The sequence below is a fragment of the Dermacentor silvarum genome, chromosome 5, assembly GCF_013339745.2.
Source record: "Dermacentor silvarum isolate Dsil-2018 chromosome 5, BIME_Dsil_1.4, whole genome shotgun sequence".
Classification (NCBI taxonomy): Eukaryota; Metazoa; Arthropoda; class Arachnida; order Ixodida; family Ixodidae; genus Dermacentor; species Dermacentor silvarum.
The window spans coordinates 130151437-130172037 of record NC_051158.1 but is presented as its reverse complement, the minus strand read 5'-3'; the positions used below and the strand labels follow the sequence as shown (position 1 = coordinate 130172037).

At 45.7% G+C, this 20601-nt stretch overlaps 1 protein-coding gene across 1 annotated transcript in view; it reads left to right on the top strand.

The window, feature by feature from the left end:
• The first annotated feature begins 389 nt into the window (after positions 1-389).
• The window catches only part of LOC119454425 (glutathione hydrolase-like YwrD proenzyme), an 82239-nt gene continuing 62027 nt past the window's right edge, over positions 390-20601 (top strand). Inside the window, exons 1-4 of the mRNA XM_037716364.2 lie at positions 390-576; positions 4463-4616; positions 13134-13287; positions 17622-17819. Of these exons, the coding sequence (XP_037572292.2) occupies positions 465-576; positions 4463-4616; positions 13134-13287; positions 17622-17819 (618 nt within the window). The 5' untranslated portion in view covers positions 390-464. The remainder of the gene's footprint in view (positions 577-4462; positions 4617-13133; positions 13288-17621; positions 17820-20601) is intronic.

The window sequence follows — 20601 nt, the reverse complement described above, 5'->3', positions numbered from 1 at the left end:
GATGCTTACTGGGGCAACTCTTGTTGTGGAGTAGTAAAGGTAAACAGAGTGCGCAGTTAGAGACAGTGGCATGATGGTCTTTTGCATGAAAGTTCGACAGCTCGACGTGTATTTAAAAATGGTTCTTTAGGTTTGCACACGCGTGCCAAGTTTTCATTCTCTTTCTAGGTGAAGGAGGAGTGGTAGTCTATACGTTGGGCTGAACCTGAATTTGAAAAAAAAAAAGCTAGGTATGTGACAGCATCCAGCAAAAACCCAACAGCACATGGTGGCTTTCCTATATATAGAGATGTCACCGCTATTTGGCTCTTCGGGATCGCGTCGGCATATGCAATTTCATACCAGCTGCGACTTGTACAGAGCAGCCAGATGTATAATAAACAGCAAGCTCGCCACTCTTTTGTAGCACGCCGAATTGCGGGACCCGTTTTCGAGGGCTTTACCCACCAATCGTGCACGGTGAAATGGCTTTCCTGAGCTACAGAAGCGTTAGGCGAATGACAACTCGGTTTCCCACAATTACACCAAAAGCGGCTGTGGTCAGCGATGAGATGCTGGCCAGCGTGGCTGGCCTGGGTAAGCTCCACATTTTCTTACAATCAGCGGCTTTACGAAAAAACCATGGATGCAATTGTGTATCCGGCAACTTAGCTGGATTCCTGTCTGTGAAATCTTGTTGCCAATCAGAAGCTCAATTGAACTCAGTATATTTCTTTTCAATGGATGCTAGCAGCGTTCAACCAGTCCTCGGGGAAGCAATAAATATTGCAGAGGTGGTTATGAGTTTGTCGTGAATACATACCGGTTTACGAATGTTTCTTTATCAATCTTAAACGTTATGTAAATTTCAAGAGTAGAATTCTGTTAATATAGCATTATCTTCTTATTTTTATTTATTTATTTATTTATTTATTTATTTATTTATTTATTTATTTAATAAATACTGTGGACACGTGGTCCAAGCAGGGAGGGCGACATATGGTACATACAATGAAAATCAGATAGACAAAACAAACAGAACCATAAAATTACCGGATTAGGAAGTGGGTTCAATTATACAATTCTTATCATCTTGTTCTTTCAAAAACTAAATTGCAATGTAACCTACGGGAAGCTGCTCATAGGCAGCAGGGAACTCAATAAGGGTTTCAGTGTCTTGTTTCTGTCCCATTCCTACAGCAATTTAGTGAACTACTTTATACTTCATCCTTACTCTTGACCAAGATGTTAGAGATAGCGGGAAGCGAGCTCAATGTTATAGTGGCTTGCAGATTAATTTACAGCGCCACATCAACCAAAAAACCTTCAACAATATTTTGATGTCTGTAAAATATCTAGTTTATGGGAAGTAAACAATTACAAGATGGAGTCCTTAAATAAGGGACCTGAACGCGTCTCTAACGCGTTTAGGTAACCAAACAATCACAGTGTCCACGTTTCAGAGTGCAACTCTAGGAAAATCACCTGGTCATAATAGCCGGCATATGATTTATGCTTCGTGCAAAATGTTTCAGGTGTAAATATACACATTTTGAGAAAGAACTGCGGCGTCATGAACGCACCTTTATAGGAGGCCAAATTTCTCGCAGGACTGGTCAAAAACTTGTTTTATAACTTCGAAACTTGCGTAACTATCTTTATTATCTTTTTCCAAATGGGGGTATTTTTATGTGCTATATGATATATGCATTTATTTTTCAGCATAGATTGCCGGAAAATTGAGTTGATGATGTTGACCAGACCCGCTGTAAGCCGTAGTATTTGCGCTACCTGTTCAAATAGCATGAAGTTCAGCCCCTGGTACTATCTGAGACCAATATAGTGTTGCGAGGTGACTGTGGCAACAAGCGAACTGCACCGAAGCACAGTATTACGCTAACTCTACACCAAAGCGGTTTTTATACTGGTGGCGGCATTTATTTTTTGCACAATTTTTCAAATAAAATAATTGGTTTTATGGACTTTGTAAACTTGCGTTGACAGGTATGTTGATTAAAGTAAGTTCAATTTGACTGAGGAAGCCAAAAGTAGCGCGCGTTTTGAAACAGTGGCACTGAGCTAACAGGAGACCAGTACATATCTAGTAGTGTCTAGTGCGCAGTAAATCATGCTGAATAGCCAATGTATATGATGGAATTATTCCAGTGATAATTTCACAACTATGTCCTCTATAACATTGTTGACTAAAGTAAGTTCTGCTTCCTCCGCGCGTTTGTAAACACATGCAACACTCCACGTGCTTCCCTACTATTAGGTTCAAAATTTCTGTTTTCCCACTCAGATGGTGACACGCGTAAACATCTAATACGCCCCTCAACTGATATTGTTTATGGAGTTTACGCTAGGTTTCGTTTGCTATTATTGGGCAACAGCTTTATTGAACTCTCCTTACCTGACGAGCAGATTATGGATATTACGAATATATAGGGGTTTTCTCTCTGTTTTTTTTTTGAGCAGCTGCCACTGACGTCAATAAAAATGTAGGGGTAAAAAAGGTGGCCTGAGCGAAATGCCAATATTGCGCAGTATTCAGGATGTACTGGTGTGAACAGTTTTCAAGCCAAGGCCTTCTTTGGGGACTTCATGGTGCGTTCATCCTAAGTACCTGACTACTTTTGTACCGTCTAATTAGACAATGGTCGGTCTTCTAGCACTTGTTGGACAACGCAGAAGGCGTCAAAATAAAGCTTGAAACAAAAATGACGAAGCCAGTTAGCATAAGGCACTGTACAGAGCACTAAAAATGCAAAACTAGCGTAAAAATACGGAAACCAAACCAAGATACGCTTGCTGAAACTGAACACCCCTATAAGCGCAACCAGAGTGTGAGTTCACTCAACGATATACATGGCCTGATCTCGGAGACAGTGCCGTCCAAAAATGTGGGCTCATACCGAAGGTCATTATCATCATCATCAGTCTATATTTATGTCCACTGCAAGACGAAGGCCTGTGATCTCTCATTACCCCTGTCTTGCGCTTGCTGATTCCAACTTGCACCTCAAATTTCCTAACTTCATCAGCTCACCTAGTTTTCTGCCGTTCTTGGCTGCGCTTCCTTTTTCTTGGTATCCATTCAGTAACTCTTAATGGTGCATCGGTTATCCATCCTACGCATTACATGGCCTGGCCAGGTCCATTTTTTCTGCTTCATGTCAAGTTGAATATCGGCTATCCCCGTTTGTGCTATGATCCGCACCACTCTCTTCCTGTCTGTTAAAGTTAGGGATAACATCTTTCGTTCCATCGCTCTTTGAGCGGACCTTAACTTGTTCTCGAGCTTATTTGTTAACGTCCAAGTTTCTGCCCCATATGGTAGCACCGGTACAATGTAGTTATTGTACACTTGTCTTTTCAACAACAGTGGAAAGCTCCCAATCAAGATTTGGAAATGGCTGCCGTATGCACTCCAACCCAAATTTATTCTTCTGTAAATTTATCTGTCATGATCAGGGATCCCTGTGAGTAATTTACCTAGATAAACGTACTCCTTTACAGACTCTAGAGGATGACTGGCGATCCTCAATTCTTGTTCCCTTGCCAGGCTGTTTAACATTATCATTGTGTTCTGCATATTAGTCATCAACCCCACTCTTACACTTTCTCAGTTAAGGTCCTAAATCATTTGCGGTAATTCGTCCCCATTATTGCTGAATAGGACAATGCCATCTGAAAACTAAAGGTTGCTGAGATATTCGCCGTTGATCCTCACTCCTAAGCCTTCCAAGTCCAAGAACTTGAATACTTCTGCTAAGCATGCAGTGAATAGCATTAGAGAGATTGTGCCTGCATCCCTGACCCCTTTCTGGATAGGTATCTTATACCGAAGGTACTACAGTCTAAGTAACAAACCACGTGGTGCACAAATGCGCCCAAGAACCCATAGCATTGTATGTAAACGCTGCAGACTCGCCTTTATATCTAAACGCTGCAGACTTGCCTTTACATCATTGGTATCAATGACCCCACTATGCAAAACATTTGCTTTAAAATTTTGATTGATACGTAAAACGGGCTCAAAGTGCTTGGACGAGATCACTCTATTACATCGGTAGTGTGGTTGAGCCTCCAATTGCTCAAAAATACACGTGCAACTAACGAAGCGAAAGTCTAAACACGTCAAGGACAGCACGCTGTTCAGTAGCTTAACGCAGACTGGAAACTCAAAAACGTCCCGCAACCATAAAAGTTTTTCCTTATTCAGAAAAGCTGCAGCAACTGATGCATCAAGTCAACTGAAATCCCCAACGTCTGAACAAGCGGCTCTACGTATTCTAGGTCACGTATAACTCTTAGTGCTCAGAGTCTAGAATTATATAGAATGTCCTTTTTTTAACAAGAAGAACCTACGCATCAATGGGAACGCATGTCCTACAGTAAAATCATCTTTCCTTGAGGTATCGCTTGTAGGCTTACGAAATTATCCGTAATTTTATTTCCTAAATCGTCATCCAAACCGCAGATGTGCTGCGCCGTGGAGGAAACGCTGCTGATGCTGCACTTGCCATGGCAGCCTGCATGCAAGTTCTTCAGCCATATGCCACCGGTATTGGAGGCGACTGCTTCGCCCTGCACTATGACGCCCGTACAAAGAACGTTCGCTGCATCGATGGATGGTGAGCAGCAGGGGAGTGCGTGCGCAGCTGTCATAGCCTCTTAGCTTAACATGTTTCAGTTCATTCGTTTTTATATAACCCTACCGCACAAAGTATTGTAGCAAAGGTTTCGACCGCGCTATTAACGAGAAAAAAGGAAACTGAGGGGTCCGATTTTTGTGATTCACAAGCATATAAATCCACAAGATAACAAGGCCCAATGAAAGAATAGGACAGCGTGGGTTAAGCTCCCGTCCGCGACGAGTAATTTTATTTGCCCATTTTGCTTTAGCTTATCTCTGTTGTAGTATCAAAAAAATTTCCTTTATATGTTTCTGGACTTTTATTATCTGCTTGATGCATGTGGGTTTTGTCACGCAGTACCAAATAACACAAAACTAGTGCAGATTCTTTGAAGTAAAGCGCGGCAGAACTCCGGGGGGGGGGGGGGGGGAGGGTTGTTAATGCTGCTGGTTGATTTTATAACACTTCGCGGGATTCGTGACCATGTGTATTTCTTTAAAGAATAGTACCAACGCGACTGCGTAGAGTTCACCAGGGTTGACCGCTGTCATTATGTCGGGCTCACACATTGTAGCGGTTACCTGTCATGAATAACAGCAGCGAACCGAAGTTATATTGAAGTAATATTAAAGAAACGTTCCGCAGTACTGTGCTTCTGGCTTAGTGGTTGACTCAACCGTCCCTTAGCCCACGCGCGAATATTGCCTTTTCCTTTGCTGTAATCACATAGACGAAAACCTTTAATCAGATAAACGAGTCACTGAAGTAGGGTGAAGATTTATGTCGCTACCAACTACCATTGGAGCTATGAGAAACGCTATCCGACCAACAGCGAACCTCATCGTGATCACTCAATTCACGCTGGAGTTCTTCTGCCTTCCTGAGTGTTTTTTACAGCCATATGCGTCTGTTAAAGTTCCATATGATCTTATTGCATGTGCGAAGCTGTGAATGTGTGTAGTTCCGCTTCGAATATGTGTACATACCTATTTTGTTCGTTTATCTTAATCGCCTAATCTGTTTAACCTTTTTTTATAAAGCACGTTACTCAAAATGTTCGTTATATCGACTGCTAAAGGTTCATTTTTTGTAGTTGTTTCTTACCGCGGGAGATTTTTCTCTTGTGAACTTACTGATCCCTCTAGTTATATTCTTTTGCGTCTGAAACTTCCTAAGAAACTGCCACATAACAAGTTTTTCGAAAAGCCATGCAGTAAACTGACCCCGCTGTTAAACGTCATCTTTATGGTTCCATATACATGGCTCTTTATAATGCCTAAAATAGGTTTATTAACTATCAACTAATTTTTGTGGCAACTCTTTGTGCTCACACACATTAAGATTGACATCATTTTACAGTACTCAACTATCACATAACTGTCATATTGTGTAGAACTACGAACCTTAGAGTATAGCTTTGTGCGTATTCAGACAAAGCCAAGGCAATGTATCAGATGATAGTTCGTACGGATGCTTCAAGTTTACCTAGAAATGTTTCTTGATTCTATAACAATTATCCCTAAGAGTCTTGCAAAAGATGTAGCGGGGAACAAAATTAATTCTAAACATGTCGTGCAGAAAGCATCAAGTTAATTTTTACACAATATAATTGCTCATACCAATTGAAGCCTATGTTTTGCTCTGGGCGTCATCGCTGTCTATGTTCATTCCCTAGAGTCTGCACGGTGGCAAAGTAGCCTGTTCCTCTCATCTCAGTTATAAGTTTTACTCGAATTGCTGGCACCCTTTTCCGCAGGTTTATTACAGGTGTGGACTGTCCTAACACAGTGCAAAATTATTAGGGCCACGGATGCCTCAAAGTGCTTGACAAAACCACATAAACAAGTTAATTATTTCTGTGGTTTTACAGCAATAACAACTATGTGAATAAAAGGCATGCTTTAGTAGGGGATCATGGGCTCATTTTGAGCACTCGTGATTCTTTAATGTGGCCCTTAAGTACACGAGCGTCCTCGCATTCCGCAATCCATAGGAATCGAACCACCACAGTTTGAACATTTGAACCGCCACAGATAATAACATTTTCTCTGTAAAGCAGGCTGTACACGCTACGCTACAACCCCGGAGTAAGGTAGGGAGGAATGCTGACATTGCTTGCAGGACATTTGACGCAGCCTGTTTTTATAGTTAGGCTTTGCATGCTGTTAGCGTATAACGCTAATGCGCTCAACGTCATAAATGGAACAGGGTCGCATTACGCGGTTCATTGTTCGTTGTACTTCCTTGTTTGTTAGACAGATACTGTATGGAGATAAGGCGCAACTCCGAAGAGTCCTAGTGGAAACAATTTTTTTGTCTCAATTGAACGCACAATTCGTGGAAGTCAAGCATTGATCGTCTTATCGGAAGAGCAGATGACGTATATACTTATATGTTTACATTTATATTTTTACTATTTAGCCTTGTATCGACTTAACGAGCGCACCTGCGTCGCTCTTGCTCCACCTCATATGAGAGGTGGCCTCTTATCTAAGTGTGTTGATTATATTATTTTCCAGCTTTCCTTACCTAATCCGAAACATATTCTTTACATATCCCGAAATAAACATTCGGCTGTGAGTCACTGTTTTCGTCGCCTTCTTTTAAATCATTAGCCTTCCTAAGACGCTTCACGCATTTTCCGGGGGCTATCTATCTGATGGTGATAAAATTGCAGCTTATTGGCGCAAGGGCCAGATGTGGCAAAACAGCGTCAAATCAATCTATCTATGTATCTATCTATCTATTTATCTATGTTTGTAGGTATCAAAGTTTGCATATAACTACTTTGCCTTCTACCTGGGTCACTGGGTAGTCGGTTGTCGAATGGTTAGCGCATATGGTTGCTGTTCTCTGGTACCAGGTTTCAAAACCAACCATCGGTTCAACTACGCTCGCTAAGTATGCGCTGCGTATGTTCCATTGTGTACGCACGTGTCTCTCTTCAGCGAAGCTTTCGACGTCGTCATGAGCAAAAAGGGTCGCTCTACAATAACGAAAAAAAAAACTTCGCACAAGCACTACAGACAGATCGTTAACAAGCGAAGCTGAAACGAGCGGCCCTGCTGTTTAGCACTGCGTTAAACCCAATGGTTCGTTAAAGTATTTCTCAATATTTGGTTACGTCTTTGTGTTTCCTAAAGAGGTTACTCACGCGTTTGTCTGCGACGGAGAGAACGACGTCACTGACCGTATGCCTGCAGTCCGTCGTTGTCGCATTGCCGCTTGCGATTCTTCAACATTAAATTGCTTCAAGATTAATTCAGTCCATGATGTAAGACAATGAATGGCTCATACCCCCTTAAGCAATGACTCATACTCCCGCAAACGCGGCCTCCCCATTACGACGGCAGAAAAGAAGTGAAATCATACGCTGGAATGATGAGCGGCAACGAGCCAGCTGTGGAAGAAGACGACGACGCTCGAGCCATTGCTGACGATGATAGCTTGTGCACACATCGGACGTGCAGATTTTAGTTTGGCCGAGCAGTAGGCAGCTTCGCTGTAAAATATACCGTAAATTTATCTGATGCTGACCGGAATAGAGCCCACGTCTCAATGGTTCCTCAAGAAAAGGAGCTCGACTCATTAGGAGGCTGTGGCACAAATGTACTGGATATGTGCCGCTCTTCAATGACCTTCTAGCAAACTTGGGTCACTGAGTATAGACCACTTATTGTGCGGCAAGCGAGGGAACATTTCTCAGCGTTCGCCGGCAGAAGCGCGCCACGCTTTTTGTCTCGGGTGCTATGCGTGGACTTCTTGGCAGCGTCACTGGATGGAGCAGCGTGTATAAAAAGAAGAATGACTGAGGAACCACGTTTTTAAACGTTCGGACGCAGCGGTGCGCCATGGATTTCGAACGCCACCCAAGGCTTCGCGGCGGCGGCGCTATACGGCGCCGAGTGTTCTTAGGCGCGAATGATGAGTCTCGCTGCAGTTTACGCCTAATACATAACTCGTTACGATGGTGGCAATACGTTGTTTGATATATTCATTAAATGCTAATGCATTACCATTGACAGTCGTCGTGAGATCGGTTCTGCCGAATTATTTTTCCGTCCTTGTCTTCTGGCGTACTTCTTCACATGATGGAACCACGCCAACTAGCGCACCTCTCAGTCTTGATGCAGAATTGCTCGGCGAAGTTCTACTAGCGAACATGCAGTTAACTAGAGCACACCGTCTGAATAAATCAGCACCTTAATATTGCCGCTAGGTGGCACGAGCCAGCGCTGAGAAAGATGCTGAGACCGGGACGCGCGCTCTGCAAGATGCAGGCGCTGATGAAGAAGTAGAAGCTGAGGACGTCAGCGTGAGTTTTTGCACGCCATGTTATCCAGCTGTCTGTCTTGCCCAACCCGGGTACATGTTCAATTGTCTTTTTGCAACAATACTGGTGGAGGTGCGGGATACAGTTCATCCGATGCCACAAACCCCTCCGGGTAGCAGGAGTACCAGCCCTATACTAGTGAACACACCTGTCCACGGGGCGAGCAGGCGAATCCGAGGATTGCTTACAGAGCTTGATCATCTCTCCGAAACAGCATCGACTCCCCCACACACTGGTATGGAAGGAACGTCGACGTCTCTACTGACCACTGTGCATGGTATCGCCACAACGGCAACTCAGTACCGGGTGCAGAATCTACGAGTGCCGAAAGTGTTCCACGGGGATATTGGCGAGGATGTAGAAGAATGGCGAGCCCAGTTTGAGCGCCTTGCCGAGATAAACGAATGAGCGACGCAGCGATGTCGAGAAAAGTCTACTTGGAGGATGGTGCTCGCGCTTGGAACGAGAACCGAGAAGCGCTCATCAAATCATGGATCGAGTTCCGCCGTGCATTCCTGGAGACCTACACCAATGCACATCGCCGCGACCGAGCCGAACGGGCGCTCCAATCCCGCATTCATCTGCCGAATGAGAGCTTGACGTTGTACGTCGAGGATATGACGCTCCTCTTTCATCGGGTGGACCCAATCATGTCAAAGGAAAAGAAGCTGCAGTACATATTACGGGTAGTTAAAGAACAGCTATTTGCTGGTCTTGTTCGAAGCCCGTCGAAGACCGTGGCTGAATTCTAGACCGAAGCCACCACGATGGAAAAGATTCTACAGCAGCGCTAAGCTTTCTATGAAAGGCATTTGAACGCTACTTCACCTTCAGACCAGCGCTCAGCTTCGTATGATAGGCAAGCGAACGTTGCTTTACTGACAGACACGATTGCCTTTGGAAACGTGGACGTTCTCCGAGACCTTATCCACTCTGGGGTGCGTGATGAGCTTCAACAGCTCACCTACCCGCCTCAGCCCACGCTGGGTTTCATTTCTGGCCACGATAAGTACAGCAAGCGATCGAAGGTCGCGTTCCAAGCACCAATAGGCCGCTTGCAACAGCACAGCTGTAGCGGGCATCGTATGTGGAAGTTTTGGGGGAGTCCCTGTCCCCGCTGCTCCCATCAGTGCAACCGATCCAACGTATGGAGGATCGACACCCACTCCAAAAGAATTCTGACGTCTGACGTACCCCGGACAGAAGGCCCCTGTGCTATCACTGAGGAGAAGCCGGTCACGCATACCGCGAGTACGCATACCGCCGCCTAGGACTGCAAGGTTTTGCCACGGATTCACCAAGGACCAGATATGGCGAAAGTCTAGGGTGATTGAAGAATACTTAAACCAGAAGAGCATGCCACTGTTACCGCGGCGGCAGTCGCGTTCGCCGTCCCAGGCGATCTTCCCCAGTGTTTTGAAGCCATTCTAATGCCGTAATAGAGCCCACGTCACAAAGATTTCTCACAAAAAGCCCCTCAAATGGCAGCGCAGAGACGATCGGCAAGCCGTCGCCCGGAAAAGAAAGAACAGCGACCTTCGGGGTTGAGTCCGCTGATAATCCCCCCTTCCGATGACCTCCCATCAACCCGAACAGGGTCTTTTCAACACGATTCAATGACGACAGCTGCCAAACTCAGCGACAGACTCTCCCTAGACATACCTTTTGGGCTCGACGGCCTCCACGTTAGTGCGTAATTGGACACGGGGGCCGACTCAATCTTTCCGTAGTTTTCCGCACTCAATCTTGTGCGAAAAACTAGCAACGCAACTTAGAAAGCTTATCACGCCTTTGTCGGGAACGCAAATTCGTACTGCTGGCGGGCATATCGTATCACCCTTGGGCATGTGCACGGTCAGAGTACAAATTCGGGCTCTACGTTTCCAGCCAGCTGCCTTATACCCGCGATTCTTCTCGGGACCTCATCCTGGGCGTCGACTTTCTGCGAGAGTATGGTGCCATTATAGACCTCCGGGAGCACACAGTGACTTTTTCGACAGAAAGAGCAGCGAACAGCCGCGACTGTTGCCGACGTAGTGCGCTTCGGGTTTACGCCAACAGTATAACTTGACCACCACGCGCAAGTGTCCTGGTAGCGGTCGTGTGCGACGATCTGCGTGGAGGCGAACCTGGTGCCGAGGGCAATTTCTCTCTTTTGTTGAATCATGGCGTATGTGCAGTCCACAGTCTCTATATGCTTCGAGGTTGACGTTCTGCGCTCCTCGTGACGAATTTCAGCCAGGACCATCGGCACCGATTTCGTCGTACTACTATCGCTTTCGCTGAGCCCATAGCAGACGTTGCTGAATGCTTTGTGTCTAGGACAATGGACCGCCCCGCCCAGACCCTCAGCTATGTCGACATCAATTCAAACATTTCGGAGGAAAAGCAGAAAGGGTGGCGCGAGTTCATACTTCGGTTCCAGGAGTGCTTCAGATCTTCTAAGGTACGCCAGAGGCCCTTTACGAGACAACGAATAATCACGCAGGACGATTCTCGTCCCATACGACAACTGCCTTATCGCGTATCGGCGAAAGAGTGCAACGAGATTACAGCTTTCACCGAGTTACGGCAGCGCCTGCAGGAATCAACCGTCCTCGCTCATTTTAACGAGGACGCTGACACCGAGGTGCACACCTACGCAACCAACATCGTGCTTGGTGCTGTACTCGTTCAATGCCAGGAAGGCGTTTAGCGAGTGATTGCTTACGCCAGTCGCACCCTTTCACGCGCCGAAATCAACTACTACAGCCTTGAAAAAGAGTGTCTAGCGGTTCTGTGGGCCATCATGAAATTTCCGCCTTATCTCTGCGGACGCCAATTCCTTATTTTGGTTCGCCAACGTAAGGTTACAACCCTGAAGTCAGGCTACTGCAAAGGTCAACGAAACTTGTCGATTTTCAAAGCACCAGCAAAAAAAGATCTGTTTATGTGCGCTTGAAAATAAATTGTAATAGGGAGCGTTTTCGAGAAAAATGCAGATAGATCAGGGCATTTTGAAAGCTTCCTCATTGTTTTACGGTACTACCCCACATACATAGGAAAAGTATTCTCGGGCGCACTGAAGTATGTCGTGATAGGTAGTTCACAACATTTCAGCAATAATGCACACATAAGAAAAGGTAAACATCAAGACCTGTATTTACGAAACGTCTTATGCTAGTATGGTTCGTGAAACAAATTGTCAATATTGGCCGGTATAACGTAAAACTAGTTCAAAATGTTTTATTATAAATCTTCCATTAGCCCTCAAGAAAGGTCAAAATGGCTCTGGCTCTGCCCATTTTGGCGTGGCGCCAGTCCATATGAACTTCAATCATATCACTCTGGTCTATCATGGAGGTCCAATGGCGGACTTGGTATAATAACGTATTGGAATAGTTTTATGTTATACCGGCCCTTGATGATGAACCTATCTGTAGCGAAGCAGGCTGGCAAGTGTCAAAGAACACTTACCAACGGAAACGTTTGTGAGCTCAGCACCAGGTTTGTAGTCTCTCAAACTGTTAATGTCCAATAATGCGAGACAACTGACAACTTTAAAAAATAATTGTGTGGTTTAACGTCCCACAATAAGTGTGTGGTTTGACGTCCTTTGCAGCCTGTAAAACTTAAGTTTCAAAGGCTGCAAAGCACGGTACAGAAGCCTCTTCGCATTCCGCTATCATCCGAATACGACCGCCACCGTTGTGATGTAAACAGATGCCCCTATGCCGAGGAACACGGCGACTCAGCCACTAAGCCAGTGTGGTGCTCTCTCACCACATTTCTTTGTCTTATCAAACGATATTCCACAAATGCACACGAAGATAAAAAATTGGCTTAACACCAGCAGTACGACAATGGCATTTACACTACTCCTTAGCTTAGTAACGTAAAGGTTACTGTAGATTCTGGGTGCTTGGTCGCGCATAGGCGGCACAGAATACGCCGCTCAGGTTAGTAACAAGTTCCCGCGCCATCACTTATTTGTGTCATCAAAGCACGACTCGCCCATGCCAATATTGGAATGCCCTCTAAGCGAGCTGTAGCAATGGTATATCTTACTCCATCGCTAAAGCTGTTTACAATCAGAACTTCATTGCCCCTATATCAATGCCGCCTTCCAGTCGACAGCTTTTATGCGGTACTTTGTGCGCTTAAGAAACGGTTTCATGCACTATACATGATAAAACACGCAGCGGCAGGAGCCCAGCCGCGCTCACGCTAGAGATGGTGGAGTCGAAGAGCCGCTACGACTGGACAAGCGAGAGGGGCATGTACGGTTTGCAGGCGACGGTGCCCGGTGCAGCGAAGGCCTGGTTCCACATCGGTAATCGTTTCGGCTCGGGAAAGGTGCGTCTTGCTGCGTGAGTGCTGTCAGCGTAGCTCTACCTATAAAGGGAACCCGTATTACAATGCTCGAATGATGATTCTATGAAATTATTTTCCGGTTCACCTTAAAACTGCTCTAGAAGTTTGAAAAACTACCAAGAAGTTAAAGGTATAACCTTCCGCTAAATTTATTAAATTATTAGGGCAGTGACCGTAAGATCGTCGCAGTATTCAGTTTCGCTGATACTTCTAGCAAAATGACAGAATTTTGATACAGCGTGGGTAGTGTAAGAAGTAGTTATTTTGTGTTATGTGAATTGTAATAGACGCTGATTCCTAATGTATAGACCTGCATCGCTAGCATCCTACATTTGCCATTCGAAATGACATGGGTGGCTGCTGGAAGAATGTTTTATTTTTGACAGGTTTCTTTTATTTTCAGCTTAAATTTGCGATAATCGCGATTAGTTGTAATTGGAAGGTGATTCACACAAGTAGAGGATGCATACCTCAAAGCTGTGCAAAACACAAGATGCCTTCTGACTCGATATGACTTCATTATTTATCGCATTATAGTCTGAAAATAAGACATCTGGTCTAAGGGAAGCAAATAATTTATACTTACACCTTGCTAATATGTAAGATCAAAATTCGATTTCTCGTACTAGCAGTATCCGACTCTACAAGTAATCCAGTTTATTTTGCCCAAGTGCTCAATCTGCCATAGAAAATGTTTCATAAGGGGATTTTCTTCAAAAAGGTCATCTTGCATACTAGCTACATGCTCCTTCAAAGACGTACCAAATTGTAAATGACATTGCTGAAGACAAGAATACCATTGATTTTTATGAAATTGTAGCAGTTGCCACATTGGGGAAAAAACACACATCCGCACCAATATTAGTTCGGTAGCGCACATCCAAGCCGCTTTAGTGGCATTGCAGTTCCCACAAAAGCTGACCTTATTTTCACACTGATTTCCTGGATAAATTTCGTCAATTCTACCAAACGTTTCTGCCTGACAAGGAGCCGAGCGCTGCGTCTGTGATTTCAATTATGAATGTTAACGTAAAGAAAACAAAGTTACAAAGAGCCTATGGTCATTTCTAGTGGTCTACATGTATGCATATTGGCACATGCCATCACACGTTCTGCCGGTGACACTAGTTAAACTGCGTAAACGGTTCGGGCAAGGGTTAGAGCTGATTACGTGTATTCCTACAGCTACTAGTGTGGACAATTCCACGTAGGTGTGTCGCAGGAGACCATGACTCTGGCTCATCCAAGTCTACTGCACGGATCACGCCTCAGTGTCCTGGTCATTGTTGTGCGCCCAGGACACTGGTATATGTTCAGGACACTTGGTTTAATTCTACTAGGTGGGTTTATCGTGGGCATTATGAAGCGGCAACGCGTTTCAATACAGACATTGGTACCCCTTGTTGTTACCCATGGGGCACTTGCCATAAGATTCTGATGAATGTTTTCGCGAAGTCGTCTGGCCGTGAAACAAGATTTCTAACATGCGCCTGAGGGTGACGCTTCCATGTTTGAAAATTGTATTACCCGATTGAAGACTCTTCACAAGCTACATTTACAAGCGCAATTTCAGTTCTTACCAGCGTAGCTGACAGCTCTAGCAAAGGGGTAAGGTTACTGTCTTCCTGTTTGGTGGGACCGTGCGCATCGTCCAAGAAAAGCATGCTGAATGCACATAGCAATATATGGCGGCACCATTGCCATCTTATCATGTGTAACCATCGGGGGTAAGAGGAGAGTAATAAGGCTACTTGGACAGCGACACATGAATACGGGGCCGATAGGGCAGTGCGAGCGACGGGGGCGACATCATATGAAACTGTATTCACGGCCTGAAGCACTCGGTGAGAGGCTTTGTACTGGGACAGGAGCTTTACTGATAGCACAACATGACGGGACAATAGCACTACCAGAGTCCCTGGAGAAAATTGCAGATTTAGGCGTCATTGAACTTCCGAACGCCAATGGCTCTCGTTAGGTGAGGTGGCGAGCGGTAGTAACTTATCTTGGGGGGCAGCAAGGATGTTGGCGTCAAGTGCATATTCGTTCACCGGTGCTGCGACAGATGTAAGGAACATGCACAGTGGTTATATGAGTTCTGCCGAAACCAACAGAAAAAAGATAACGGAGAATAACTGGCAGTGACGTGGTTCCATGCAAATATGACGTACGGAAGAGCAAGATCCCTATCACTGTGGTCTTACCAGAGTCTGTAAGGATTTGATTCAGACGCTTTCAGAGAACATTTGTTTGCTGGGTGTAATACATGCAGTGAGGTTGTTGTGCGATGAATAGCAACATACGATGTCGTCGATGATTTGTGAAAGGCATGTGCGGACACTGTAAGCAGTTAGTCTGGAGGTCCTTGTTGCAAAGCAACTTCATGCAGGGGCGCTTGTTGGAAGCGCTCGGGTGATTGCGTAGCGTGCGGGGTAATCTGTTGGCCGCAGCGAACCGCTTGTTCCCAGAACTTGATAATACAAATGGATCAAGTAAGTTCAAGCCAACGCGCGAAAGCCGCCTAGATGGTATATAGAGCAGTTAAATAAACTCTGTAGGAAGCGTTGACTGTGTATTGCGGCGCTGGCAGTTCCCATAAGCAGCAACGCCCCTTTGGACTGAACGGACAAGGCCTGGACAAGAGAAGCATCGGTGAATCCTGTTCAAATCATGCGGGATCGGCTTCTTGTCTTCATGGTTTTCCTGCAACAAATCACATACATCATTGTGGTTTCATCTACACTATAATAAAGCAAAACTTTATTTGACTGCACTGCCGCCTTTGACGTGTGTGTTGGATGGTTTACTGATAATCTATAAGGATATGTTTTAGGGCACAGTTCTTAGGCGCCCGTTCCTGCGGCGAGCGCCGGCGTCGGCGTAACGGGGCGAACGAGCAGTTAGAAGGATAAAAGAGCGAACGCTGAGCGCAGCGTCAGAAGGAAGAGAGCGATAGCGTAAGAGCGCGAGGAGGAAACTGAAGGAGGAGGGTGCAGTGGAACCATGAGGTGAAAAGTGGAGGTGGAGGGTATGGCGAAAGCGTTAGAAGAAACGCGTAGTGCCACGCAAGACAGGCTCTAACAGGTGGCGTTGACTCTGCGGCGACGATGGCTACGAGATGGCACCAGAGCAGCGCTCGTCGTTTGGAAGGTCTGTTTGCGGCTGCAGCTGTGAATCGTGCCCACGCGTCGCCCATGTGCTCCCTCTCGCGATCTCCCGATTAACGAGGCAGTTGCGCCACACTTCCTTCCGTTGTAAACGCGGCGCGCGAGGCAGATCGTCCGGCCAGCCAATATATCGCGAAATTAACATAGCATTGCGGAGTATCATATTCGTTGCTGATTTTTTTTGTATATATCTATACAAACGTTCTATTCGCCCCGAATAGAAGTTCCAGCTAAAGAGCCTATATAAAGTACAATTGCGAACAATGCGAAGGCTGTTCAGCGTCACAAAAAATAACGTACTAAATATAACTTGCACATGTAATGTCGGCTATCAAGCATCTTCGTCTAGTGCATAACTTCGATCATAAATAGCCTTAAAGTATCTTGTTCTTATGGTATTGATGAAATAAACTCTAGGATATTAAAGAACCCCACTTCTGTTTGAAGCATTATTTTACCTCATATTGATTGCTACGTGCTAGTCGAAGGTTAGGTTGACACTTCGATGTAGTGGGACGTACACATAGGCGGTCTCCGGCTGAACTGAGTACGACATCGTGCTTTCTTTGATGTCGGTTGGTTTCCATGTTGGCCAGTGCTTGCTACCCTTTGTAAATACACCTTGTAAATAGTTTCCCTAATGTGCTTCCGTGTAACATTTATTTGGTGGAGGCGCTGGGTACTTCTGACTACGAAGCTTTGAAGCGGACGCCACCTCGAATCTACCACCATGCCGCCAGATGATGACACGTTTCCGCCAGCAACGCCTACGACCACTACACAGTTCATCGCTATTTCACAGCACTGCGATCCCGGCACTTCTTCTGGGACAAACAGCGTTGACGTGGATGAGCGGCTCAGTATGTACGAGCGTGTCAGTAAACAGAATGGCTGGGACCCAACTATAATGCTAGCCAACGTCATATTTTACCTCGGCGGAACCCCTCGTATCTGGTTTTGGACCCACGAGGACGATCTCACCAGCTGGGATGCGTTCAAGCAACAGCTCCGCGGCCTTTTCGGCAACCCGTTTGGTCGACAGCTTGCCGCCAAGAAACAAGTTGGGGTACATCTCCAGACGTCCACTTAACCGTACCTGTCGTACATACGGTACGTGCTGACCTTGTGTGCTGACTTTGTGCTGACCAGAAACTGTCCGAGGATGACAAGATCGCCAACATTTTGAAAGATATCGCAGACGACGTGTTCAATCTGCTCGTCTTCACCAACGTGACCACCGTTGACAGTGTCATCAAAGAGTTCCGTCGTCTCGAGCAAACGAAATGTCAGCGCATCTCGCCGCAGATCGACCGTCTACCGAATACCCCTGTAACGTCGTCCTGCGAGGCAACTCCTTGTCAGCCATCTACATCATAGAGGTGACGCGCATCGTCAGCCGAGAACTCGATAAACCCACGGAATCTGAGACCTCCACGCCAGCTGTCTCGTTGATCAAGACCGTTGTTCGGCAGGAATTTGCGAACCTTGTCCTCTTTGCTACTGTCTGCGCCATGAACACTACTGACGCCACCCAAGTCTCCGCGGATAGGCCTCGTCGCGGACCGTACGTCCTTCATAAATCTAGAAACCCGTCGGAATGTAGAACAGCCGATGACAAGCCTATTTGTTTTCGTTGCAATCGTGCTGACCGCATTGCTCGTTATTGTCGCAGCCAGTGTCCATCTCAGCCGCCTAGCCCATTTTCTACTTATCCTGGTCCCTTCCGTACTGCAAGCCGCTATCTGCCCCGCACCGAATCCTCTGCGCCCAATGTGCCTGAGGAACGTACACGCTACTCCCAGTCGCCTACGCCGCAACGCCGTCCATCTTGTTCACCGACTCAGTGCCGCTCTCCTTCGCCGTCCTTTATCCGTCGCTTCTCGCCGGAAAACTAGACTGCGCAGCTTCTGCAGGTGAATCTGCACTTTCGACCTTGACCCAGAATCTTGTGTTGGCCTTACGTGCCCATCGGAATAATCTTGAAGTTCGCCGTTGACGGCGTCCCCGTCACGTGGACGGCGTCCGCGTCAAAGCTTTGGTTGATACTGGAGCGCACGTCTCTGTCATGAGTGGCAGTTTTCCTCGTCGCATGAGGAAGATCCTTACACCTCAACTGACGATTCGTACGTGTCGCTGATGGTGCCACGGTCGCTAATGTTTGGATGTGCACAGCTCGGGTTTGCGTTGCTGGTCACCAGGTGGTTGTTATGTTTACGGTCCTTGCGCAGTGCCCGCACGAGCTCATACTTGGACTTGATTTTCTTTCTGCCGATTCCGCTTTGATCGATTCTTCCGCCGGTGTCCTATGCCTTGATCTTCCTCGCCTCTGTGAACCCAGTGACCAACCTGCTCCGTCTCGCTTACATTGCAGCGACTTTGTTCGCCTACCATCTAAAACCATGACGTACGCGCAAATGTCATTTTCGGCAGTTGTTCCATATGCGCCTACTACGTGACGCCTCTTACTGACGTCCTGCTCACGCACGGTTTCGCTGCACCCTACACGGTCCTGAGCATTACCGGAAACAGAACCTGCCTTCCAGTTATGAATTTTGTGTTCATTAAGCAAGTACTGCAACACTTTACGCTAGAAGCTTTTTCACTGGATGCAACGTGTATTGACCTTCTGCCTGAGCACACCAAAGCCCTTAGACGTATTCTCGAATCACATCGAGATATTTTGACTTCGGTAATCGAACTATGGGCCAGACGTCTATAGTCGCGCATCGGATACACACAGATGATGCCAGCCCTGTTCACCTACGCCCATATCGTGTGTCGCCGTCTGAGCGAAGCGTCATGCAGCAGGAAGTCAACAAGATGTTTGCGAAGGACATTATTCAGAGATGAGGTTGAAATTTTGACGTTTTAGGACGTACGCATAGGCAGCCTCTGGCTGAACTGAGGACGACGACCTGCTTTCTTTAATGTCGACTGGCTTCCATGTTCGCCAGTGATTGCTACCCCTTGTAAACACACCTTGTAAATAGTTTTCCTACTGAGCTTCCACGTAATATATTTAGCCATATTGTCTGGTATGCTTTCCTATGGCTGGTAAGTAGCAAAAGTTGTATTGGTTTGGAGTAATGGAAGTAAAAACTCGTGTGAAAATTAGAGGTTTTCTCGCTTACTTGCATTTGTTTCAAGATGCTAGAACACGTCATCGATTGCCAAATTTATAATAATCTCAGAAATAATAGCTTGTTTATCCACATTCCACATGGTATCACAAAAAGATTTCGTGCGCGACACAGTTATTCGAATTTACAGCAGACGTGCAGACGTGGCCTCATCTCTGGATGATGTCCTTCGCAAGCATCTTGTTGACTTCCTGCTGCATGACGCTTCGCTCAGACGGCGACACACGATATGGGCGTGCAGCTGCTTATAGACTCAGTGCTTATTTATTGACTTTTCTTTAGCGTTCGACCGTGCTGCACGTTGCCTCTTCATATCTAAAGTTTCTGCGCTAAAATTATACTGCCGAAATTGGTCACTCTTAGCACGGTAACGTTTACTAAAAGGGTACATTCTCACAAATTTGTAACCTATAAGTTGCACATAAAATTGTAACCTTTACTTAAGTAACGTTTAATAAAGGGGCATATTCTCATAATTTTGTGCACCTATAAAATAAAAGACTACGTGTACCTATACTAAAGTTTACTATAGTAAACTTTAGTATAGGTTTACTATAGTACGTGTACCTATACTAAAGTTTACTATAGTAAACTTTAGTATAGGTACACGTAGCCTTTATGTATGTAACCTTTCGTGTAGGCATACAGTCTTGCAAGGCTTCACACGTGCGTCCTTCTGCGCATGTGCATGAATTTAGGACATTGATCCTTCGGCCAACCACCAAACTTCACCGCAATGCGCTAGCGTAACTCACTGAGCAGAACTTCATCAAAATTCTACTTCAAATGATCGGCAGAATTTCCACAACTTTCGGTTACCAACGTCAGGAGGATACTCGCTTCTGAAAATATAGGCATTTAAGGCACTTAGTCATAACTTCCCTGCTGCGTTATATTAGCGTTTTGGTCAAGGTTAAAACACTGCTATAACTCAGCAGGGAAATTACGACTAAGTGTCATAAAAGCTTATGTTATCGGAAAAGGGTGTC